At 46.4% G+C, this 27,153-nt stretch overlaps 1 protein-coding gene and 1 long non-coding RNA gene across 2 annotated transcripts in view; both read right to left on the minus strand.

Moving 5' to 3' along the window:
- Positions 1 to 16,880: 16,880 nt before the first annotated feature.
- LOC121003981 lies at positions 16,881 to 20,038 on the minus strand. The gene is made up of 2 exons (XR_005779636.1): positions 19,300 to 20,038; positions 16,881 to 19,259 (listed from the first exon to the last, which is right to left on the minus strand). It is a non-coding gene; the product is annotated as an uncharacterized LOC121003981 (long non-coding RNA).
- A 3,249-nt stretch (positions 20,039 to 23,287) lies between these two features.
- Positions 23,288 to 27,153, minus strand: part of SHOC2 (SHOC2 leucine rich repeat scaffold protein) — a 50,870-nt gene continuing 47,004 nt past the window's right edge. The window contains exons 7-9 of the mRNA XM_040437556.1: positions 26,407 to 26,544; positions 26,104 to 26,221; positions 23,288 to 24,985 (exon numbers count right to left, since the gene is read on the minus strand). Of these exons, the coding sequence (XP_040293490.1) occupies positions 24,777 to 24,985; positions 26,104 to 26,221; positions 26,407 to 26,544 (465 nt within the window). The 3' untranslated portion in view covers positions 23,288 to 24,776. The remainder of the gene's footprint in view (positions 24,986 to 26,103; positions 26,222 to 26,406; positions 26,545 to 27,153) is intronic.

The raw sequence follows: 27,153 nt of genomic DNA on the forward strand, positions 1-27,153 counted from the left end.
ACAGGGGGGTGATCAGGGAGTCTATATGGGGTGATCACCACAGTCATTGATCACGCCCCTGTAAGGCTCCATTCAGACGTCCGTATGCGTTTTGCGGATCCGATCCATCTATCAGTGGATCCGTAAAAATCATGCGGACGTCTGAATGGAGCTTTACACGGGTGTGATCAATGACAGGGGGGTAATCAATGACAGGGGGGTGATCAGGGAGTCTATATGGGGTGATCACCACAGTCATTGATCACGCCCCTGTAAGGCTCCATTCAGACGTCCGTATGCGTTTTGCGGATCCGATCCATCTATCAGTGGATCCGTAAAAATAATGCCGACGTCTGAATGGAGCTTTACAGGGGTGTGATCAATGACAGGGGGGTAATCAATGACAGGGGGGTGATCAGGGAGTCTATATGGGGTGATCACCACAGTCATTGATCACGCCCCTGTAAGGCTCCATTCAGACGTCCGTATGCGTTTTGCGGATCCGATCCATCTATCAGTGGATCCGTAAAAATCATGCGGACGTCTGAATGGAGCTTTACAGGGGTGTGATCAATGACAGGGGGGTAATCAATGACAGGGGGGTGATCAGGGAGTCTATATGGGGTGATCACCACAGTCATTGATCACGCCCCTGTAAGGCTCCATTCAGACGTCCGTATGCGTTTTGCGGATCCGATCCATCTATCAGTGGATCCGTAAAAATCATGCGGACGTCTAAATGGAGCTTTACAGGGGTGTGATCAATGACAGGGGGGTAATCAATGACAGGGGGGTGATCAGGGAGTCTATATGGGGTGATCACCACAGTCATTGATCACGCCCCTGTAAGGCTCCATTCAGACGTCCGTATGCGTTTTGCGGATCCGATCCATCTATCAGTGGATCCGTAAAAATCATGTGGACGTCTAAATGGAGCTTTACAGGGGGGTGATCAATGACAGGGGGGTAATCAATGACAGGGGGGTGATCAGGGAGTCTATATGGGGTGATCACCACAGTCATTGATCACGCCCCTGTAAGGCTCCATTCAGACGTCCGTATGCATTTTGCGGATCCGATCCATCTATCAGTGGATCCGTAAAAATCATGTGGACGTCTGAATGGAGCTTTACAGGGGGGTGATCAATGACAGGGGGGTAATCAATGACAGGGGGGTGATCAGGGAGTCTATATGGGGTGATCACCACAGTCATTGATCACGCCCCTGTAAGGCTCCATTCAGACGTCCGTATGCGTTTTGCGGATCCGATCCATCTATCAGTGGATCCGTAAAAATCATGTGGACGTCTAAATGGAGCTTTACAGGGGGGTGATCAATGACAGGGGGGTAATCAATGACAGGGGGGTGATCAGGGAGTCTATATGGGGTGATCACCACAGTCATTGATCACGCCCCTGTAAGGCTCCATTCAGACGTCCGTATGCGTTTTGCGGATCCGATCCATCTATCAGTGGATCCGTAAAAATCATGCGGACGTCTGAATGGAGCTTTACAGGGGGGTGATCAATGACAGGGGGGTGATCAATGACAGGGGGGTAATCAATGACAGGGGGGTGATCAATGACAGGGGGGTAATCAATGACAGGGGGGTGATCAGGGAGTCTATATGGGGTGATCACCACCGTCATTGATTACCCCCCTGTAAAGCTCCATTCAGACGTCCGGATGCGTTTTGCGGATCCGATCCATCTATCAGTGGATCCGTAAAAATCATGCGGACGTCTGAATGGAGCTTTACAGGGGGGTGATCAATGACAGGGGGTGATCAATGACAGGGGGTGATCAGGGAGTCTATATGGGGTGATCAGGGGCTAATAAGGGGTTAATAAGTGACAGGGGGGGGGGTGTAGTGTAGTGTGGTGCTTGGTGCTACATATTGATGAGCTATCTGTGTCCTCTGGTGGTCGATCCAAACAAAAGGGACCACCAGAGGACCAGGTAGCAGGTATATTAGACGCCGTTATCAAAACAGCATCTAATATACCTGTTAGGGGTTAAAAAAATCACATCTCCAGCCTGCCAGCGAATGATCGCCGCTGGCAGGCTGGAGATCCACTCTCTTACCTTCTGTTCCTGTGTGCGCGCGTTCACATGAAATCTCGCGTCTCGCGAGAGGACGCGCCGGCGCGTCCAGGCGGAATCAATCAACCACCTCCAGGACGTGTCGCTGCGTACGTCGGTCCGGAGGTGGTTAAAGGACCTGCTGAGATAATTTCAGTAATCGTCTTGTTAACTCAGGTGAGAATGTTGAGGAGCACAAGGCTGGAGATCATTATGTCAGGCTGATTGGGTTAAAATGGCAGACTTGACATGTTAAAAGGAGGGTGATGCTTGAAATCATTGTTCTTCCATTGTTAACCATGGTGACCTGCAAAGAAACGCGTGCAGCCATCATTGCGTTGCATAAAAATGGCTTCACAGGCAAGGATATTGTGGCTACTAAGATTGCACCTCAATCAACAATTTATAGGATCATCAAAAACTTCAAGGAAAGAGGTTCAATTCTTGTTAAGAAGGCTTCAGGGCGTCCAAGAAAGTCCAGCAAGGCCAGGATCGTCTCCTATAGAGGATTCAGCTGCGGGATCGGAGTGCCACCAGTGCAGAGCTTGCTCAGGAATGGCAGCAGGCAGGTGTGAGCGCATCTGCACGCACAGTGAGGCCAAGACTTTTGGCAGATGGCCTGGTGTCAAGAAGGGCAGCAAAGAAGCCACTTCTCTCCAAAAAAAACATCAGGGACAGATTGATCTTCTGCAGAAAGTATGGTGAATGGACTGCTGAGGACTGGGGCAAAGTCATATTCTCCGATGAAGCCTCTTTCCGATTGTTTGGGGCATCTGGAAAAAGGCTTGGCCGGAGAAGAAAAGGTGAGCGCTACAATCAGTCCTGTGTCATGCCAACAGTAAAGCATCCTGAGACCATTCATGTGTGGGGTTGCTTCTCATCCAAGGGAGTGGGCTCACTCACAATTTTGCCCAAAAACACAGCCATGAATAAAGAATGGCACCAAAACACCCTCCAACAGCAACCTCTTCCAACAATCCAACAACAGTTTGGTGAAGAACAATGCATTTTCCAGCACGATGGAGCACCGTGCCATAAGGCAAAAGTGATAACTAAGTGACTCGGGGACCAAAACGTTGACATTTTGGGTCCATGGCCTGGAAACTCCCCAGATCTTAATCCCATTGAGAACTTGTGGTCAATCCTCAAGAGGCGGGTGGACAAACAAAAACCCACTAATTCTGACAAACTCCAAGAAGTGATGATGAAAGAATGGGTTGCTATCAGTCAGGAATTGGCCCAGAAGTTGATTGAGAGCATGCCCAGTCGGATTGCAGAGGTCCTGAAAAAGAAGGGCCAACACTGCAAATACTGACTCTTTGCATAAATGTCATGTAATTGTCGATAAAAGCCTTTGAAACGTATGAAGTGCGTGTAATTATATTTCACTACATCACAGAAACAACTGGAACAAAGATCTAAAAGCAGTTTAGCAGCAAACTTTGTGAAAACTAATATTTGCTTCATTCTCAAAACCTTTGGCCACAACTAGGTGATTTTCCTAGTCTTTGACGGAAAGTCATGGTTTTATTAAAGACACGGAGGCGAGTATTGCTATCTCCTTCTTTACTGTCACCACACAGCAGCAAAGAAAAAACTTTACATAACATGACGTAACCATAGTAACATCTCCCTCCCCTCATAGTCCATATAATAGACGGCTCCTCCTATAGATCCTCCTCTTTCTTTACGAGCCTGACACCATGACCGGAACCACCGAACACGAAACCGGAACCTTGAATCGGGAAAACGACCAGCACGGAACCACCGGAACCTCCGAACGAACACCATCAGCTGAGATCACTGGAACCCTTCTTCCTTGAAAGCCAACATGGCTATAACTGGAGCAGAGCAATTGAAGCCCGTAGCGAATCAACTTCCTCCTGAAAGTGATAAACAAATTAAGCAATGGGCAGAAGAATACACCGCTAGTCATACGCGATCCTGCCATAATAAATATCTTAAGCCGACTATGCAGACAAAGCATGCAAATCAGAGTAAAAACCACAGTAAATACATTGTAAGGGAGGGAATCCCCGGGTGGGCAATACTCGCCTCCGTGTCTTTAATAAAACCATGACTTTCCGTCAAAGACTAGGAAAATCACCTAGTTTTACAGCAAGACACGGAGGCTCCTATTGCTAAGTTTAAAGTTGAGCAATCACAGCAGAAAACAAATGTGGAGGCGGTCTAAAATAATACTCCCTGAATGTCGATGCCGAAGACCAGTCCGCAAGACGTAGAATATCCTCCAATCGTGCCCCCGAAACAGCCAAGGCGGTAGCTGATGCGCCTCTAGCGGAATGAGCTGTAAATATGGAAGTATCAATTCCTGCTAACGACATAATCCACTTCATCCAACGCGCCAAAGTAGGGCTGGAGACCGGACCAAATGGATGTCGAATGGACAAGAAAAGCTGAGGAACCGAAGACAACCGGTAAGCACGCGTCCGAGATTCATACTCCTTCAAACAAGCCACCGGACAAAGAACCGGTGAGGCTGGAAACGATGGGTAAGAGACCGACCTAATGTTGGTCTTAGTACGTCTGGATATATTGAAGGTGACCCCTTCCGGAGTAAATGATCTGGCGTCATGATCAAGCGCCCGAACATCAGAGACCCGCTTACAGGATATCAGGCAAAAAAGAACCACTAACTTAGCCGACAACTGCCGTAAGGTGAGATCCGGGTTACCTGGCCAGTTGGATAAAAAGGACAAAACCAAAGAAACGTCCCAAGTCGTGGTAAAGCGAGGACGGGGAGGACGAGACATGCGGGAACCGCGAAGCAAACGCGATACGGAAGGGTGCTGTCCCGCAGGGACACCATCAAAACCCTGATGCGTAGACGAAATAGCGGATCTGAACAAATTAATTGTGCGATAAGCTTTACCCGCTTCGAAAAGAGAGGTAAGAAAATCTAAAAGATGGGTCACAGGGGCCGAAACGGGATCCAAGTCCCGTTCCACGCACCAACTAGACCAAGATCGCCAGGCTGCCCGATAAGATTTTCTGGTGCCGGGAGCCCATGCGTTGTCCAAAAGGCGTCTAGTTGCCTCTGAAATATTACCGATTTCTCCAGGCGTCCTGAGATCCGGCAGGCTATCAGACGTAGGGATCCGTCCAACAGGAGCGGGTGGTGTAAACCTCGAGGGTCCTGGAGGAGATCCATCCGATTCGGGAGAAGAAACGGCACATCTATCAGGAGACCCAGTAGTGACGGAAACCAAGCCTGAGTCCCCCAGAAGGGAACCACCACTACCAATTCGGCCAGATGACGACGAACATGTAACATCATCCTCGGGATCATAGCAAATGGCGGGAATGCATACATCAGCGGACCGGACCAGGGTTGCAGGAACGCGTCCACTGCCTCTGCCGCCGGATCCGGGCGCCAGCTGAAAAACCGTGGAAGCTGGGTGTTCAGACGTGAGGCAAATAGGTCTATCGCAAAAGGACCCCAATTCCTGGATAACTCTGAAAATGTTTCTGGCGCTAGCATCCAATCGCTGCTGTCCGTAAGGTATCGAGAGCCCCAATCCGCCCGACTGTTGTGGAGTCCCGGGAGGAATTCCGCTTGAACCATGACATCCCTGGAGAGACAAAAGGCCCAGAAATCTTTCGCTAACCGAGCCAAGGTAGCCGAGCGCGTACCTCCCAACCGGTTGATGTATCGCACTGCAGACACATTGTCCATCCTCAAACGAATGCACGCCCGAGCCATCCCGTTGGTGAAACTCCGAATGGCAAAGGAACCGGCAAGAAGTTCCAACGCGTTGATATGAAGTCGCGCCTCTTCTGTGGACCACCGGCCACCCGTGGAGATCCCGTTGCAGTGGGCACCCCAACCGTGAAGGCTGGCGTCCGACTCGACAGTGAAATCGGGATGTAAACCGAATATCGCTTTGCCGTTCCAAGCTTCCAGGTTGTCGATCCACCAAGCGATCTCTTCCCGAGATTCCGGGTCCAGGATCAGAGTGTCTGCGAACGCAGCGCCAGAGCGGAGATGCGCTATCTTCAAGCGCTGCAGGGCCCTGTAGTGCAATGGGGCCGGAAACACTGCTTGGATCGAAGAGGCAAGAAGACCTATGATCCTGGCCAAATGGCGTAGGGACAGCCGAGGAATAGACAGGGCATGTCTGAGTTCCTTGCGTATGGAACGCAGCTTCGTTGCGGGAAGCGAGAGGGATTCGGAAACCGAATCCACGGTAAACCCCAAAAACTCCATCCTCTGCGATGGTTCTAAGCATGACTTCTCGTGGTTGACTAGAAAACCTAGACGGGATAGAAGGTCCGTCGTCCAGCTGAGATGTATCAACAGAGTCGAGGCTGACTGGTGCATGACAAGAATGTCGTCCAGGTATATTATGAGGCGTACCCCACGACTGCGGAGCCAGGCCACCACTGGTCGCATAAGTTTTGTGAAGCACCATGGCGCTGAGGAAAGGCCGAAAGGGAGGCAAGAGAACCTCCAGATTTCTCCCCTCCACAGGAAACGCAGTAAGTCCCTGGATGGGGCGGACACAGGTACTGTTAAGTAAGCGTCCTTGAGGTCTAGTTTTACAAACCAATCGCCCGTCATGAGGAGATCTCGGAGTAGATGGATGCCCTCCATCTTGAAGTGGCGATAGCGGACGATCGCATTCAGAGCCCGTAAATTGATAACAGGGCGCATCTGACCCCCTTTCTTCTGGACCAGAAAGATAGAGCTGATGACACCTGACATGCCTGGTGGTGCCCTCTCGATCGCCCGCTTGTGGTAGAGGGAAGAGAGTTCTAGGTCTACCAGCGCGGCGTCGGGGCGAGACAGCAGGGAGGTGGGAGGGGTTGGAATCTGGTCTGGCGAAGCCACGAGCTCCACGTGGAAGCCTTCTACAGTGGATAAAATCCAAGGGTCGGATGTTATTGCCGCCCAAGCAGGGGAAAAATGCAGGAGTCTGCCCCCTATGCAATGCTCCAAAGAAGCCCCCATCGGGGGAGGACTTACCGAAATGTCGTCTTGAGGACTGATTTCCTCTGTAGGGTCTGCCACGCCATTGTCCACCTCTGGCCGGGAAGAACGGGGATGGAAACCTCTGTTCCTGGAAGGCGGGGCGTTGATGAAAGGAGCCTCTGCCCGCGTTGCGGGTTTGAAAATTGGAACGGCCGGACAGACGGCCCCTAATACTGCCGGCCCTGGTGGAGACCCGTCCCTGGAATACTCTCCTAATTGAAGATTGGGCCTTATCTAGGGCAGTGAAAGCTCCCACGAACCGGCTTAAATCCTTTATAAAGGAGTCTCCAAAGAGATGACCCTGAGCATCTGCGCCTGATTCGGTAAGGGCCAGGTTGGCCAGTTTCGGGTCAATTTTAAATAAAATTGCCTTCCTTCTCTCTATTGCTAGAGAGGAATTGGCGTTGCCAGCAATGCAGATTGCCCGCTGGATCCAGCCTCTCATTTCCTCAGGGTCAATAGGGGACCCATCTGATCTGGCATTCTCAGCCATCTCAAACAGTTTGGTTAGAGGACCAAACACATCTAGGAGCTTGTCCTGACAGCTGCGCAGAGCTGAGTCTAACCCCTTACGGGGATTCCAGCCGGACTTGGCAAGGAATTGTGTGACCTTGGGATCTACCACAGGGGTGTCACAAACCTTATTAGGCACAATGGGCCTAGGGCATTCAGCCTTCATCTTATTTCTCGCCTCCTTGCTAAGGGGGCGGCGGACCCAATGTTCCAGGTATTTACCAACATGGTCCGTCGGCAGCCACTCCGCCGATCTGGGATGGTGGAGGGCGTTAGGGTCAAACATGGGCTCTCCCAAATGGTCAACAAGGGAGGAAGCCGGAGTGGCCCTCGCAGAGGAATCTTTCACTTGAGAAGTGGAAGGAGTGGGGCAGAGGGGGGAACTGGGCCCCGCATGCGTTTCATCCTCAGACTCAGCATTTGTATCAGCAAAGGCCTCCTCATCTGACCCAATATCGGCGTCAGAATCACTCAATTGTTGCGCTCTAGCGCATTTCCAAGGCCGCGCCCGTTCTGCCTGGCGCGGAAAGGCTCTCTTACGCGATCTATGCGCGTGTTCAAGGGTGGCCGGAGGCGCACCAGTCAATTGTACCTGTGACACAGGACTATTCATAGGAGGTTGCTGAGCTGTGGGGACCGCAGGCTGCACAGACCCTGAAACAGGGTGACCAGACAGAGCCTGTGCTATCGTCTGAGACAGCACAGAGGACATGGAGTCCATTGCAGCAGTAATTGCGGCCGTGACAGAGCGCTGCAGCGCTACTGCCTGAGTGTCAACTCCAATATGGGCATCCCTATCAGGGGAGGAGGGTGTAGAGGCCTCATGGGTAGGCTCGGATCGAGGCATGATAGGAACCAGGACGGTCTCCCTGTATAACTGACTGATGGTGGCACTAGGTTACACTGCTCTAATGGTGGGGCTAAATGAGGGCTTAATAGGCCGGATATATTTGTTATATTGCAGGGCAAGCAGAATAGGTACTGAAACAGGGTTAGTCACCCGATGTGCAGGAGCGCCGGAGCCGGCGACTGGATCCTAGGACGGAAGCGGAGAACCAGGAAGTGCCGCCGAGATCCCGCGAGAATCGGCGGGAAGAAACAGAGAAAACTAAAATGGCCGCCGAAATCCCGCGAGAACAGCGGGAGACGGCCCAAGGAGTACCAATATGGCCGCCGAGATCTCGCGAGATCACGCGGCCATAGGAAAAGACTGAGGTGAGCGCGGGAACGCAGCGCCGATGGGGTAGGAACGGAACCTGCAAAGGAATAATATAATGGGGTACAATGATAAACCGCAATAATCGGCACCTATAGGGCCAGAGGGGGAGGACTAGGTAAAACAGGCCTAATAACCTTAATAAAATGAAAATGATATGAGCACAGGGAGCAAAGTCCCAGGCAATGAACAGCAAGAAACACGCTAGCAGAAGCGTGAAATAACAGCAAGTGACAATACACAGTAATATAATCACATATATAAGCTATATATAAGATATAAAATCTAAACACAGGAGCTGCCAAAATGAGTACTTATCTTGGTGGCAGCAGCAAAGAAAGAGGAGGATCTATAGGAGGAGCCGTCTATTATATGGACTATGAGGGGAGGGAGATGTTACTATGGTTACGTCATGTTATGTAAAGTTTTTTCTTTGCTGCTGTGTGGTGACAGTAAAGAAGGAGATAGCAATAGGAGCCTCCGTGTCTTGCTGTAAAACTGTATAATCCTACCTTGTACATAAATACAATACGTATCTCTCTCTCTCAGAATATTAGGTACACATTGTTCTTACCTGTCTAGAACATTCTGTAAGAAGGATATGGGTATGGTTTATGCTTTTCTTACCTCAATTTCTTTAATCTTTTATGTTTTTCCAGGAATCTAGACCACAATTCAGAGCCTTGTCAACATTCTTTTAACCACCCGGCAGAGGATCCTAATAGTATAAACAGGTAGTTCTGTTGCTTTAAAGTTTTTCTTTTACTTCGGGGCAGTTGAATCTTTTGTTTAATGTGTACCTATCAGATATTGTATGGATGCTCAGCCTCTAGGCAGCACTCCTGTGTAGATGATGAACCGTCCAGTCTGCCACTGCTGCATTCACATCTGATTTCTTATGTGTAGTTGTTATCCTGTAAGCTCAGGTCTTTGTGTTCCAGATTTCTCCTTCCTTCCGTTTGTGATACAAGAGGAAATTATTTCAGTTTGCCCCTATTAGCTCCCTATGTATTTCTGTCTCTGTATGTACAGCTACACAGGCTTCTTGCAGTTTATAGTGGAGTCATGGCTTAATATCATATGTTTATGAAACAATCACCTTCAACAAATGTTACTTGTAGCTGGATTTGCACAACTTTGAGAAGGAATTTTGGACCATTCCTCCCTGGAAATGTGTTTAATCTCATCAGCATCTGTGGAATGCCTTGCACACTTGGTTCTCTTCAGGTTGTGTCACAGCATCTTTATATTGTTAAGGTCAGAGCTTTGACTGGGCCATTTCAAAATGCTAATCATTAGTTCATTTTTTTGTGCGCTTTTGTTATTGTTTTATCACATAACATATCTTCAGCTGGAGATCATGGACTATGCCCCTACATTTTCCTGCAAAAGGTTTTCATATACCTTAGAATTCACTGTTCCCTCATTGAACGCTAGGCCTCCACACCCTAAGGCAGAAAAGCTGCCTTAAACCATTATGCACCTATCACCAGCCCCCAAATCATGATGTTCCCTCTAACAGACCCAAACCTTGATGGCCACTCCACCAGCCTCAAACCACGATTCCTGCTTAAACAACCCAAAACTACAATGCTCATATCACCAGCCCCAAACCATGAAGCTTCCTACACCATGCTTCACAGTTAGGGTGAAGTTTTGGCGTTCGTCTTCTTTCAAACATATGGGGTAATTTATCAAACGGTTGTAAAGTAGAACTGGTTTAGTTGCCCATAGCAACCAATCAGATTCATAGAAACATAGAATGTGTCGGCAGATAAGAACCATTTGGCCCATCTAGTCTGCCCAATATACTGAGTACTATGGATAGCCCCCGGCCCTATCTTATATGAAGGATGGCCTTATGCCTATCCCATGCATGCTTAAACTCCTTCACTGTATTTGCAGCTACCATTTCTGCAGGAAGGCTATTCCATGCATCCACTACTCTCTCAGTAAAGTAATACTTCCTGATATTACTTTTAAACCTTTGCCCCTCTAATTTAAAACGATGTCCTCTTGTAGCAGTTTTTCTTCTTTTAAATATTCTCTCCTCTTTTACCTTGTTGATTCCCTTTATGTATTTAGCAGTTTCTATCATATCCCCTCTGTCTCGTCTTTCTTCCAAGCTATACATGTTAAGGTCCTTTAATCTTTCCTGGTAAGTTTTATCCTGCAATCCATGTACCAGTTTAGTAGCTCTTCTCTGAACTCTCTCCAAAGTATCAATATCCTTCTGGAGATATGGTCTCCAGTACTGCGCACAATACTCCAGGTGAGGTCTCACTAGTGCTCTGTAGAGCGGCATGAGCACCTCCCTGTGTCTACTGGTAATGCCTCTCCCTATACACCCAAGCATTCTGCTAGCATTTCCTGCTGCTCTATGACATTGTCTGCCTACCTTTAAGTCTTCTGAAATAATGACCTCTAAATCCCTCAGATACTGAGGTTAGGACTGTATCACTGATTTTATATTCTGCTCTTGGGTTTTTACGCCCCAGGTGCATTATCTTGCACTTATCAACAAATTTTAGTTGCCAGATTTTTGACCATTCCTCTAGTTTTCCTAAATTCTTTTCCATTTGGTGTATCCCTCCAGGAACATCAACCCGGTTACAAATCTTTGTGTCATCAGCAAAAAGACACACCTTACCATCGAGGCCTTCTGCAATTTCGCTGATAAAGATATTAAACAATATGGGTCCCAGAACAGATCCCTGAGGTACCCCACTGGTAACAAGACCATGGTCTGAATATACTCCATTGACTATAACCCTCTGTTGTCTCTCCCTCAGCCACTGCCTAATCCATTCAACAATATGAGAGTCCAAGCACAAAGACTGCAATTTATTGATAAGCCTTCTATGTGGGACAGTATAAAAAGCCTTACTAAAGTCTAGATAAGCGATGTCTACTGCACCTCCGCCATCTATTATTCAATAAGATTAGTTTGACATGATCTCCCTGAAGTAAACCCATTTTCATCTTTCAATCCATGGGATTTTAGATGTTCCACAATCCTCTCCTTAAGTATGGTTTCCATTATTTCCCCCACTATTGATGTCAGGCTTACTGGCCTATAGTTGCCCGATTCCTCCCTACTACCTTTCTTGTGAATGGGCACAATATTTGCTAATTTCCAATCTTTTGGGAAGACTCCTGTTACCAGTGATTGGTTAAATAAATCTGTTAATGGTTTTGCTAGTTCACCGCTAAGCTCTTTTAATAGCTTTGGGTGTATCCCATCAGGCCCCTATGACTTATTTGTATTAATTTTAGACAGCTTCCTCTGTAAAGACACATGCATCAAAAGATTCATTAGTCTTTCTTCCTAACTGAGGTCCTTTTCCTTCATTTTCCTTTGTAAAAACTGAACAGAAGTATTCATTGAGGCAGTCAGCTAGTTCTTTATCATCTTCCATATACCTTCCTTCTTTTGTTTTTAATTTGGTAATTCCTTGTTTTAGTTTCCTTTTTTCATTTAGGTATCTGAAGTAGAGTTGTTGCGATACCAAATTTTTGATTCGGTTTCGATACCATGAAAAGTATTGCGATACTCGATACCATTCGATACCACGCGAAAAAAATAAACAAAAAAAGCCACGTGCATTCCTCATTTTTAAAAATGGCGAATCGCGCAGTTTTTATTTTATTTTTTCTGTTCCGGCATTCACCACCTAGATTTTTTTTTTATATTTTAATAGTTTGGACTTTTCTGACGTGGCGATGTAATATGTTTATTTATATATTTTATATGTGAAATTGGGAAAAGGGGGGTGATTTATACTTCATATTTTAGTGTTTTTTTTTTTTCACTTTTTATTTAATAACTATTTCCCCCCTTAGGGGCTAGAACCTGGGATCTTTCATCCCTTTTCCTATTCACCCTGATAGATCTCTATCAGGGTGAATAGGACTCCACACTGTCCCTGCTGCTCTGTGCTTTGTGCACACAGCATCAGGGATGTTACCATGGCAACCAGGGCTTCTGTAGCGTCCTGGCTGCCATGGTAACCGATCGGAGCCCCAGGCTTACACAGCTGGGGCTCCGATCAGAAGCTGCCACTGCACCACCAATGAGGGGGAGTGGAGAGGTCCCTGTGGCCACTGCCACAGTGCCACCAATGATTTTAATACTGGAGGGTTGAGAGGGGCCGGCGCACTGTGCCACCAATGATTTTAATGGGATGGGGGGATTGAGGGGGGGGGCACACTGCACCACCAATGATTTTACCCCTTTATACAGGAGGCGGGTACTAGCAGATCAGCGGCAGTTAACTGCCGCTGATCGCAGCTCCCTGTCAGGGGCAGGGTGCCGGCAATGCGATTCTGCTGCCGGCACCCGCCTCCTGTATGTGTTAAAGACTGACTACTGTATAGGAGTCCAGACTTTCACTATTAGGCCACACAGAGCGGCGCCCAGCGATGTCTCAGCACTCACCATTTAGTCCTGGGCGCCGCTCCGTTCGCCCGCAGTGCCCCATTACTGTCTCCTCTCCTGCTCCACATGCTGCTGATTACTATCGGAGCGATGGGAGGAGACATCAGCTTCACTAGTGGGCGTTCCTTCTCCCTGGCTGTAGCGCTGTCCAATCGCAGCGCAGGGAAAAGGAACGCCCACTAGTGAAGCTGATGTCTCCTCCCATCGCTCCGATAGTAATCCTATCATTGGTGGCGCAGTGCGCCCGCCCCTCCTCCGCCCCTCTCTTCTCATTGCCGCCCCTCCTCCACCCCCTCTCTTCTCATTGCCGCCCCTCCTCCGCCCCTCTCTTCTCATTGCCGCCCCTCCTCCGCCCCTCTCTTCTCATTGGTGGCAGCGGCAGCAGCACAGGGGGAGGGAGGACAGCTTCCTTCTCCCCGTGCTGCTGAGAGAGAACATGAGCGCGCCGATAGCAGCGCGCTCATGTTCAGAGATACTAGACTGCGCAGAAGCGCAGCCCAGTATCGAAAAAACGGAAATCCCGGTATCGTATCGATACCGGGACAAAAGTATCGATTGGGTATCGAAATTTCGATACCCGCAACAACCCTAATCTGAAGAATGTCTTATCGCCTTTTTTCACTGACTGAGCTAATTTCTCTTCCGCCTGTGCTTTAGAAGCTCTTATAACTTGCTTGGCCTCTCTCTGCCTAATCTTATAAATTTGCCTGTCATCCTCGTTTTGTTTTTTATAATTACTAAATGCTATTTTTTTGTTTTTAATGATTTTGACCACTTCTGCTGAGTACCACAATGGTCTCTTCCTTTCTTTGCTTTTATTGAGAAGCCTAATGCAATTATCTGTTGCCTTCAATAAAGCCACTTTTAAGTAGTCCCATTTCTCCTGGACTCCATTGAAACTGTTCCAATCTAATAGGGACTCGTATACCACTAATCTAATTTTAGAAAAGTTAGTTTTTCTAAAATCTAAAACTTCTGTTTTTGTGTGGTGTGACTCAGTCACTGACTGGTGATCACTAGATCCCAAGCTTTCCCCTATAGTAATATCAGATACCAAATTCCCATTTGTGAATACAAAATCTAAAATGGCATCCTTCCGGGTTGGCTCAACTACTTGCTGTAGGGAATTTAGAATATTTGTACTCCTGGCAGGACTAGCTATTTTGGTTTTCCAGCTTACATCAGGAAAATTAAAGTCTCCCATAATGATAACTTCCCCTTTCAATGTCATTTTAGCTATTTCCTCAACTAGTAGATCTAATTCTTTGACTTGGCTAGGTGGTCTATATATCTCACCTACACGAGTTACCTTATGATTATCAAGCTGCAACTTAACCCAAAACTGACTCTAAATTGGTCTCGCCAACTTGTATTAAATTAGATTTTATGCTATCTTTCACATACAGGGCAACCCATCCCCCTTTCTTGCCTTCTCTGTCTTTCCTATATAGAGAGAACCCTGGTATTGTTATATCCCAGTCATTACTTCCATTGAACCATGTCTCAGTAACAGCCGCTAAATCTATATTCTCAGATGCCATTATAGACTCAAGTTCATTGATCTTATTCCTTAAACTGCGAGCATTTGTAGACAAGACTCTGAGCTTGTTATTTCTTAACCTATGTGCTACTGGCATCTTCTGGCATTGTTCCGGGGGGGTCAGTCGGACTGCTGGATTATCACTCTTTTGCCCCTCTTTCTTAGTTTAAATGCTCCTTAGCAAATACTTTGAACTGTTCACTGAGGACATTCGTTCCCTTGAGAGAAAGATGCAAACCATGTTTCTTGTACAGTTCTTTTCCATTCCAACGAGAGCCAACATGAGACACAAAGCCAAACCCTTGGTTCAGACACCATTCAACAAGCCATACATTGAATTCCTTAATGCACATCTTCCTGTCATGTTGAAGGTAATGCACAGGCAAAACTGCAGAGAATGAAAAAGTCCACCTTTCATTTTCCAAAGAAGCTGTGAAAAATTTAAGGTGGAATCTCATTGGTTGCTATGGCAACTAAACCAGTTCTACTTTACACCAGTTTGATAAATGACCCCAATAGTGTTGGGAATTTGTCCAGGAAAAAAGTTCCATATTTGTCTCTTCTGGTTCTGTCCATAAACTTTTTACAAGAAGAAATAAGGAACATCCAGGTGGTTTTGGGCAAACTTCTTTTGTGGTGTCCTTCCATGAACACCATTCTTGTACAGCATTTTATTTTGGTGGACACATGGAGAGAGATTTCTGCAGTTTAAAAAGTTTTTGTGGGTCTCTTGCCGTTCACCTTGGCTTCACTTGTGCTCTAGGAGTGATTGTAAAAGAATCCCTTCTACAGAGAGTGGGAACAGTCCTGATTTTTTCCATTTGTAGATAATTTTTCTAACCTTGGATTAACGTAAAACCAGGTATTTAGCTGTGGTCTTAGAGCCATGTCACACTTAGTGTCTCTACAACAATCCTTCTGAGGTCTACTAAAAGTTGGTTGCATTGAGGCACAGTTCACACAAACCAGTTTTTACTCAGAAGAACAGATGTTAGTAACCAGGCTTTGTGTGCCTTTTTTTAAATGGGCAAATCTCAAGATTTGTGTCTTCACTGAAATGCCTTTTGCTAATTCGCTCTTACAGATGTCATTGACAATGAGGTTCACATACTTTTTCACTCTGCATGGTGGACGCTTACTCGATGTACTCAGTCAGTAAAGGAAATTAACGGTACAAGTGTTTGTGTTAGTTACATTGTGTTTCTCTATAATTGTGATTTAGATAGTCAGCATTCTACTAGCAATCAAAGTGAAAATCAAGGTGATTTCACGAGGTTCACTTTTTCTTGCAACTAGGGCTACAGTAAATGATTATTCTACCGATTATTTTTACGATTAATCGAGTACTCTAATAAGAAAAAAAAAACGAATTAGTAGACTGTTTTTCTTTATAAAAACTCAGAGCCCCTGCCATCAGTCCCCAACACCCTTCGTTTCCCCTTGTGCGATCAGCCCCAGTGCCTTCAGCTCCACTCCCCCAGTGCCATCAGCCCATCCACTGCCATGACCCCCACACCATGTGATGTCCCCCAGTGCTATCAGATCAGCCCCTCCATGCCATGTGCCATCTGCCCCTCCATTGCAATGTCCTCCTCCCCCAGTGCCTCCATGCCATGTCCCCCTCCCCCACAGTGCCATCAGATCAGCCCCTCCATGCCATGTCCCCCAGCACCATCAGCTCCTCCATGCCATTTCCATCCATGTCCCCCAGCGCTATAAGCCCCCTCAAATCACAGATGCCCCTGCTAACTTATACTTATCTTTCCTGGCAGTGCGCTGACATGGAGTTCGCAGGAGACAGACCGCATCTTCTTCCCACTTCCCGGCCTGCACTCGGCGGGACGGTGTGTGCACGTAAGGCCCTGGCAGCACTGTGTATACTGGAGAGCACGGAGCGGTGAGCGAGAGGCTTCTCTCCACTTACGCTCTGTGGTCACGTGATTTAAACGAATCCCGGATGCAGGAAAACATCGATGAATCGTTGCAGCCCTACTTGCAACTATATGTAGCCTTATAGATGATCTGGGCCCCCCATTTTTGAAATTAGAAATACTGTGAGATAAGGAACACACTCAGACACAATACAACCCCCCTCCCCTAATAAAAGACGACACGATGCACAGTTTGAACATGTTTAATGTGATACTCGCTGACATTTATATTTACAATGATTAAGAGAGAGGCAAACGTAAAAAAGTGCAAATGTCTGCCGTATGAAAAGAAAGTAAATGTTGTGTCACTCTGGGGGGGTCTGGTGTCCCTGGAGCGTTAGCACAGAATACATAAGTAATATTCCCATGATGGAAAGAATAGCAGCAGGGTGATAGGAGTGATGACACACACCCTCCCTAAAATACATTACTGGTGGGGACGCCTGGAGTCCATCAACCAACCAAAGGAACCAAAACATGCGAGTGACAGAGAAAACAAGAAATAACCAGTGGTAGAACGTACTGCCACCAAGTGTCTTCAGAATGGGCCATCCAGACAACTTACCGACACAGCTACACACTGCACCTCCCCCCAAAGCTCCAGTAAAAACTCCAGCTACAGCGGCCGACGGCTGTCACAATGACGAATGGCAGGCGGTAGTACATATACAGAATTTATCTACATAAAATCTGTAACTACATGGCATTACTTATCCTGTATTATACTTCAGAGCTGCACTCATTGTTCTGCTGAAGTCACTATGTACATACATTACCTTATTCCTGTTTTACTACCTTATATAATACAATGTACAGAGTGACTCCAACAGCAGAATAGTGAATGCAGCTCTGGAGCACAATATCAAATGTAACTCAGGATCAGTACAGGATAAGTAATTTAATGGCAACTCTACCAGCAGAAAAAGGAGTGCAACTCTGAAGTATAATACAGTATTTAATTCAGGATAGGTAATGTAAGGTATGTACACAGTGACTCCACCAGCAGCATTTTGAGTGCAGCTCTGGTGTATAATACAGGATTTAATTCAGACTCAGTAGAGGAGTAATGTGAGATAAAAAAAAAAAAGTCGATTAATTCTATATATACAGTTCAATTATGTTCACATGTGGATGGACATCTGTAGTAATATGCCTGGCACATAATTGGGTTAAAAAGACAAAGTCCCACACATAGCTTTTCTACATTATCCCTCTTTGGAGTCTTGCATGTCACACCCAGAGCTGCATTTCCAATTCTGCTAGTTGCTGCTTGGAGGCCGTCAGCAATGACCACAGATCATACAAGTTTGAGAGTTCCCTTCTACATCAGACCACTAGTGCAGTACCTGGTGGAAACACTGCATATGCCACAGTGCATGACAGCGGAGTATGATCTGTACAGACACTGAACAAGCAGGAGGCAACAGTGAGGTTTGAACTGGAAACAGCTCTGGGTGTGACAGGAGTAGAAGAGAGCATAAAACAATGTCATGTAATACTAAATGTAGGTTGTATTAAGATTGTTCAATAAGAGAAAGCAAACCTTTCCCTAGCCCAGAAGCGGATTGTCTGTAAAGGTTTCCCACATGTAGCAGTGAAGTCAGTCACGTGTGAAATGTTAACTGCTTAACGGAGTCAGAGAATGAAAGTCTTCTCAAATACGGTTCTGCCGCCTTCCCTTCATCAACATCTTGATCCACACAAAGCAAGCAGCTTAGTATCAAGCCACCTCAATTCAAGGGGAAAAAGAGGGTACATTCAACCTCCACATGACTATAAGGGGGTGGGCGTACATTCAACCTCCACATGACTATAAGGGGGTGGGCGTACATTCAACCTCCACATGACTATAAGGGGGTGGGCGTACATTCAACCTCCACATGACTATAAGGGGGTGGGCGTACATTCAACCTCCACATGACTATAAGGGGGTGGGCGTACATTCAACCTCCACATGACTATAGGGGGGTGGGCGTACATTCAACCTCCACATGACTATAAGGGGGTGGGCGTACATTCAACCTCCACATGACTATAAGGGGGTGGGCGTACATTCAACCTCCACATGACTATAAGGGGTGGGCGTACATTCAACCTCCACATGACTATAAGGGGGTGGGCGTACATTCAACCTCCACATGACTATAGGGGGGTGGGCGTACATTCAACCTCCACATGACTATAGGGGGGTGGGCGTACATTCAACCTCCACATGACTATAGGGGAGTGCGTACATTCAACCTCCACATGACTATATGGGTGGGCGTACATTCAACCTCCACATGACTATAGGGGGGTGGGCGTACATTCAACCTCCACATGACTATAGGGGCGTGCGTACATTCAACCTCCACATGACTATATGGGTGGGCGTACATTCAACCTCCACATGACTATAGGGGTGGGCGTACATTCAACCACATGGTCATCAGGGGCAGGAAGGAGGAAGCATTTAGGCATCTGATCCTCAGGGGGCAGGATAATGCATTCAAGCACCTGAATTTCAGGGTGCATGGTTCAACCACCTGGCCCTCGGGGGGCAGGAAGAGGAAACACGTTCGATCACCTGAATTTCAGGGGCCGGAAGAGGGCACACGTTCGACCACCTGAATTTCAGGGGCTGGAACAGGAGCTGGTTTGACCACTTGACCCTTGAGGACAGAAAGAGGCAACACATTCAACCACCTGACCCTCGAGGGCAGGAAGAGGGTATGCGTTCAACCACCTGAATTACACAGGCAGGAACAGGAGCTGGTTTGACCATCTGACCCTTGGGGACAGAAGGAGGTAACAGCTTCGATCACCTCATCCTCTGGGATGGGAAGGGACCTTTAGGAAACCCCTTTAGAATTAAACTGGAGGGCCAGGATCAGTTCAGATGGAATGGCAACCAAAGGGTTTTCTCTCGCCATAGCTAGCACACTGGTGTTGGGTTTAGGGCTGTAAACAAGAAGACTCCCCACATTGCTACTGCCCATAGCCTGGCACGGTGCTGCCCAATGATCTGCCATCTGTTCCAAAAACTTTAGAAACTACTACTCCCAGAATGCCTGAACCAGCGCACAAGTTGTAGTTTCCAAACTCCGGGGAAAGCATCAGGTTGCAGAGAGCAGGCAGATTAGTTTTCACAATATCAAGTAATCCTATGGCCAAGGCAATAGCTTGACAATCACAGACTGACAGATTGATGGTGGATGGTCTCATTTGGCAAGATGGAGAAATCAGGATCATTTGTGACACAACGAGAAGTTGGCTCCTTTACAAAAAGCCACACAAACAATTCTTCTAATGCCGATCCAGCTAGCCATAGATATTAGGATGCTGTTGATGGATCCCACCTTTGCCCCCCCTTTAAAAAAAAAAAAAAAAAAAAAAGGGGGGGGGGGGGTTGAAGAGAAGGATCTGTCAAGTTTGCTTATTACCCGTCCATTCTTTTGCTTCCAGAATGATAAGTGGTGAAAGATGAATCCGGCAGCCACTTATCACCAAACTTCACTGAAACAATATCCAAGAATTTGGCTGGCTAGTGAGGGAGCTGGGGGAACAGCTCTATAATGTCTAGGGCAGCTGCTGACATATTGGCTATTCCCATACCTTGAAGGCATAGAGGACTGAAGGTCGAGGGTGGGAGCCACAACTCCTAGCAGAAGTTCAACAGGTAGAAGACTACTACTACTCAAGGGTTTGGCATGGGGTGGAAAGACCTCAAGCTGACAGCAGAGGTGGACACCAAAGACAGAATTTGGCAGAAAGGGTAGAAATGGCACAAAGAAAGAAAGAGTGCAACAGTGAGCAGGACCTTCAGAGCAGAACTCTGCTGACTGCATCTCCTCGCAGGCTTATTTTGGCAATAAATGGGTTGTCCAGGATTAAAGAACCAAACGGTACCACACCTGTCCCTGCGTTGCGTCTGGTACTGCAGGTGCGCTCCATTAAAGTGAACTGGGCTGAGTTGGTGCCGTTTATGGGAAATCATTTGTTAAGCCTAGACAAATGCTTTAGCGGCCAGTACATCCAAGCATGCACTAAAGAATGCTATGTATGTCTGCTCATGACTACAGCACCCACAGTGGGTCCCACCGAGCTTTCCCAGAGACCCACCTTTCCCCCCACCCCCCAATGTAAATGTGGGCACTCGGCTTTTTAAGAAACAAACACAAAAATGTAAGTTTGCAGCCAGGAGCTGCACAAAAAATACTGCATGAATGATTTTGACACGTTTGCTGTAATATAACCGTCTGTGCGCTCCAAGGCTCTGAAAATACACGAAGGACGTCAAGTATAGCGCAGTATACAATGTGTACACGTTACTAAAAAAAAAAAAAAAAAATCCATCTGCTTCTCTTTCCTAAAACTGAAAACATCACTTACAAAAACATAATTAATGGGACCCAGGACGTAGACGCCACCCCGCCCCGTGAGTGGCCATGTGACCCGCCTCCTGTGCAGCACTTTACCGCACCTAATGAGCACTTAGCGTCACACTTCCAGGAGCTTTCACTGCTTAATGGCCCCAAGAAATGGGATATTACTGCAAAAACGAGGAAAAAAATAAAAAAAAGATATCCGGAGAGTAATTTGCTTCCCCTCCTCCCGAGGCACTAATGCCCATGATGCAATTATCACTTACATTACCCTCTGCCCCTTCATTAAAATTACATGATATTTACCAGCCAATCCTGGCGTCCGTCACCGACATCCGAAAAACCTCCTCAGCGTACGTTATTCTGCAGGGCAATGATTACTGGGCTTGAAAGACCAGAGAGAGTGGGAAAAGTAGAAGCCCTGACACCTTTCAAGGGAAGATGGTTGTCAGAGAGATCAGCCATAAAATGCTACAATATGGAAACCAGACTGTAAACCAAGAATACAGAGCGGAAATGACGCCTTTACTTCCAGGAACTACAGGAACTGGGGTTCTCCTTGTATAGAATTAGAGAGAAAAAAAAACTTAAAACTCGGCTGCCTTTTGTTATTTTCCAAAAACAGCAACGTGCCTGTCCATGGGTGATGTCTGCTCAGCCTCTCTGAAAAGGAATGACCGAGCTGTAATACCACAGACAACCTATGGCCAGGTGTGGTGCTGTTACTAGAAAATAGCCGTACAACCATTAATGGGCCCCGTTCACATTGTATGGATAGGTCTACAAAAACGCGCGGTATCTGGCGGGCGATCATGTGGGCTGCCTCTCCATGGAACTGCTGAAGAGAAGCCAAGTATAGCGATCTGCAACCGCCGGCAGTCCCAAAGAGAGGAATGGAGCGTCAGCGTACAAGGTCACCCCCCCCATTCATAGAGACACAAGACCACCCACTTACATGATGGGTCCCCAGTGGTTGGCTCCCATCAATCAGACACAACCCCTTTAAAAAGGAAAATCCCATTACCTATAGAATAGAAATGATTTGTGGGTGCAAAATGCGTGGAGGGAAGGATGGAATCACGATCTGTACAGAATTTACATTTCCAACCATCTGACAAACACATTTCTTCCCATCTATAACGGGCCACACATGACAGCGAGTAGCAGATATAAAAGTCAAAAAGTGCTTAAAAAAAAAAATATAAAACTTGTAACTGGGAGGGGAATCTTGTGTATGCCGAAACACGTCCGCTCCAATCAGTAGGATCAACAGCGAGCTGGTGCCAATGTGGTGACAAGATGCGCCTGAGGTCAAAGTCACAAATGGCGCTGAAGTGAATGGGAACAGTTCTAGGCATGATGAGACTTTCGCGGTGTCCAACAAAAAGAAGCAGAATCTGAAAATAAGTATATATATAACGCGTAGTGTAGTATACAGGGGCCGCAAGTCAGGAACCCATTTATTTCACCGTTGGGATGATGCATTTAAAGGGCCAGGCGCTGCAAATTATCTTGGCCCAAATCAGAAAAAAAAAAAAAAGGGTTTCTGAGCATCGCTTACAATCATGACGTTTAAATCAGCGAGAAAAATGTAAAGCAAAACATTCTCTGGTCTGAACTACTCGACGCGCAAACTGGCGCCATTCTGTATATTATTTATAGGGGCCCTAAGAACAGCAGCTACCCTAACCTTTCTATGTCTACCTTCACCCAAAAAAATAAAAATTTAATATAACCATTTCTCAATGCATACAAAATAAAAAAAGAAGGACGCAACTGTGCAAAAGGCCTTAAAGGGGTTCTGCACTTTCATTTAACTGATGATCTATCCTCTGGATAGATCATCAGCTTCTGATCGGCGGGGGTCCGACACCCAGGACCCCCGCCGATCAGCTGTTTGAGAAGGCAGCGGCGCTCCAGCAGCGCCGCGGCCTTCTCACTGTTTACCGCCGGCCCAGTGACGTCACGACTAGTATCAACTATCGTGGGCGGGGCTAAGCTCCATTCAATTGAACAGAGCTTAGCCCCACCCACGCTAGTTGATACTAGTCGTGACGTCAATGGGCCAGTGGTAAACAGTGAGAAGGCCGTGGCGCTCCTGAAGCACTGCTGCCTTCTCAAACAGCTGATCGGCGGGGGTCCTGGGTGTCGGACCTCCGCCGATCAGAAGCTGATGATCTATCCAGAGGATAGATCATCAGTTAAATGAAAGTGCAGAACCCCTTTAATTGAAAATTTTCTACCATTTCTACAGCTTCTATGCAGACTGTGTGTCTCCATGGTAACAGACAATCTATAGTCTGATCCTATAGTCCTATTTCCTTCCATCTCTTCTCTACGTCTGGCTATCCTACCAAAGGCATGCTAGCACAAAGCAGGGGTATATGGAAGAAAGCACGAGACTGCAAGTCCGACACGACAGAGGGTCTGTTCGTAGTCTGTTACCATAGAGACAAAACCTGCATATGAGCTGTAGAGACAGATTTTTTTTTCAAAAACACCTACTGCAAATTTACCTAACTTTTCAGTTTAGATCTATAGACCAAAAAAAAATAGATTGCAAAGGTGGAAAAAAAAGTTGTCTGTGTCTCCATGGTAACAGACTACAAACAATCCCTGTTGTCATATTTCTGTCTGTCTTTCCTCAGTACAAAGTATGAGGCTGCAAGACTACACAAAATCTGTTTGTAGTCTGTAACCATGGAGACAATCTGCATAGGAGCTGTAGAGACAAAACTAAAGGAATTTTTTCAAAAACAATTACTGCAAAGTTGCTTCATTTTTCTGTTTGGATTAAGCAGGCAAAAAAACAAAACAAAAAAAAACCACACTACAGAGGTGGATACGGCCTTAAAGTCTTCATAAAACTATAACGATGTGTAGGCATTTGATATGTTAGGCAAAATTTTGCAGAAATGTGGCACACTTCCATAAACTGAGAAAAGAAAGGAGGGGCGATATGGCGGGGGAGGGGCCTCTGCTTCAAGTCCAGTCTAAAACAGGAAAAAAAGTTAATCACAGACTGAGCCGACTCCACAGGAAGCAATTAAAAAAAAAAGCTCAAATCGTGGTCAAACAATACAGTGATTCACCCAGACTATAAACAATGTAACGGAAAGAAAACTAACAAAAAAAAAAACAAAACAGACATTTATATAATAAGTTAGAGCAGATACAACTCATACAGCAGATCTAGGCTCATAAGCCGATGACCCGACAGGGAAGAAGAGATTTACTCAAAATTCATTGGCCGTTGCGATTTCTGAAAAATATTTTTTTTTAAACACATGACAAACTGAGCTCCAATAGTAACACAGAATCCTGACAATCACTGCAAAATAAGATCTGCGACCCTTAAAAACTGTGCTGGAAATTCAGATAACAATGACCTTAAAAAAAAAATTAATATATCTATATATATATGTACAAAAAATACACCAAATTCAGCAAAGGAAAAAAATTCAGACAAGCAATTGATATTTTCTTACATAATAATAATAATAATAAAAAAAAAATCTAAATGGCTATGATTCCTCTATTAGCAAAAACACAGAATGCAGTCTTATTAAATTTGCCTTTTTCATTACATATACATATTTCATATATATATATATCTATAAACATACACATCTATATCGTCCGGCCTCGTCCTGGGATATAGACGTATGTACATCGACACGACATGGATGCGCTTTGTACAGTGTATGGGACTTGTATGTTTAGACCATGGCACGATAAGGACCTTGCATTTTCAGGAACTGGATGATAAAGGACGGGCCCCCGGCCACGATCTGCGGCGGGAGGTGGCTGAGGGGACAGTTCTCGATACTCATGATTGATAACTTGCTGCACAGGGCGAGCTCGAAGGGCAGGCCGTGCAAATTGGGGTTGTCGTTCAGATACAGCTCCTCTAGGTTCTCCAATGTACCTGGAAGAAGACAACAGTCATCACTGTTATCTGTGGTGTTACATAGGACTGCAGGTGACATCTACTACATTATCTGTGGTGTTACATAGGACTGCAGGTGACATCTACTACATTATCTGTGGTGTTACATAGGACTGCAGGTGACATCTACTACATTATCTGTGGTGTTACATAGGACTGCAGGTGACATCTACTACATTATCTGTGGTGTTACATAGGACTGCAGGTGACATCTACTACATTATCTGTACTCAGAGTTATCACTGTGTTATCTGTGGTGTTACATAGGACTGCAGGTGACATCTACTACATTATCTGTGGTGTTACATAGGACTGCAGGTGACATCTACTACATTATCTTTACTCAGAGAGTTATCACTGTTATCTGTGGTGTTACATAGGACTGCAGGTGAAATCTACTATATTATCTTTACTCAGAGAGTTATTACTGTTATCTGTGGTGTTACATAGGACTGCAGGTGACATCTACTACATTATCTGTGGTTTTACATAGGACTGCAGGTGACATCTACTACATTATCTTTACTCAGAGTTATCACTGTTATCTGTGGTGTTACATAGGACTGCAGGTGACATCTACTACATTATCTGTGGTGTTACATAGGACTGCAGGTGACATCTACTACATTATCTTTACTCAGAGAGTTATCACTGTGTTATCTGTGGTGTTACATAGGACTGCAGGTGACATCTACTACATTATCTTTACTCAGAGAGTTATCACTGTGTTATCTGTGGTGTTACATAGGACTGCAGGTGAAATCTACTATATTATCTTTACTCAGAGAGTTATTACTGTTATCTTTGGTGTTACATAGGACTGCAGGTGACTACTACGTTATCTGTGGTGTTACATAGGACTGCAGGTGACATCTACTATATTATCTGTACTCAGAGAGTTATCACTGTGTTATCTGTGGTGTTACATAGGACTGCAGGTGAAATCTACTATATTATCTTTACTCAGAGAGTTATTACTGTTATCTGTGGTGTTACATAGGACTGCAGGTGACTACTACGTTATCTGTAGTGTTACATAGGACTGCAGGTGACATATATTACATTGTGTGTCCAGGGTGATCCAGGTAGTCACTAACCTATTTCCTCTGGAAGATGCGTCAGGAGGTTTTCCCCGAGACCGAGGTGCGTCAGGTTGGTCAGGTGGCCAATGCCTCTCGGCAGAGTTGTCAGCTGGTTGTTTGTCAGCACCAGTTTCTGGTAAAAATATAGAATTGATAATCAGTGGGAGCAAGCCCAGAAGATTGGTGGTGGTGGTGGGGTATGTGCAGTACAGTGGTGCTCATTAGAGTAGGACCACAACCAGATCCATCCACTACCGCAAGCCTTCCATGAGGGGCCACACTGTACAACATCTCAGGGGCCACGCTGCACTGCGTTACCTGCAGGTCTTTCAGATAGGCAATCTCATTGGGCAGTGACTCCAGTTTGTTTTCCTCCAGATCCAGCTCCCTCAGTTTGCGCAGGTTCCCGATCCCATGTGGAAGTTTTTTTAATAGATTGTTTGATAGGATTAAGACCTGCAGGAATAAAGAGGTGACGGGGTCAGAAGGGCGTGACAAATGCGGTTCCAGCACCAGCATAGGAAGAAACAATGGAGTATCATAATAGGGGCCTTTGGGTCGGCAGTCCCTGGCCTGACAACTCTGTGGGGCCCATCTCCGCCCCAAACCTCCATTGTTGGTTTTCAGTCACATTCGCAGCGTTGCAGCGAGACGCAGTGCGGCGCTAATAACGTACAGCGAGGCCCAGAGTGATATGCGGGATTTAACGCCAGCACGGCCAAAGAGCAGGAGCAGCCGGCATGTAGAGAAGACGGAGGATGACAGCATCTGCGGGTGTGAGCATGGTGCCCTGAGCACCACACGGAACGCGGAGCACTGCACTGAAGAGGTTCAGCAGTCAGGCGCTGCCGTGACACAGAGCCGATTCAGGCCTGCTCGTCATCAGTGCCGCCTGCAGGCTGAAGGGCGAGTTATGTAAGGGGCAAAGTGGGGCGGGGAGTGCCAATCTGCCCGGTGTGTGCAGTTACTTAACCACTGAATTTAGTGACCTTTCAAAAATCAGCATGGCCAAAGTGAGGAACGGCTCTTCAGGTCTTCTCTGCTGCTGCCCATGGGGGCTTCTCA

The sequence above is a fragment of the Bufo bufo genome, chromosome 6, assembly GCF_905171765.1.
Source record: "Bufo bufo chromosome 6, aBufBuf1.1, whole genome shotgun sequence".
NCBI lineage: Eukaryota > Metazoa > Chordata > Amphibia > Anura > Bufonidae > Bufo > Bufo bufo.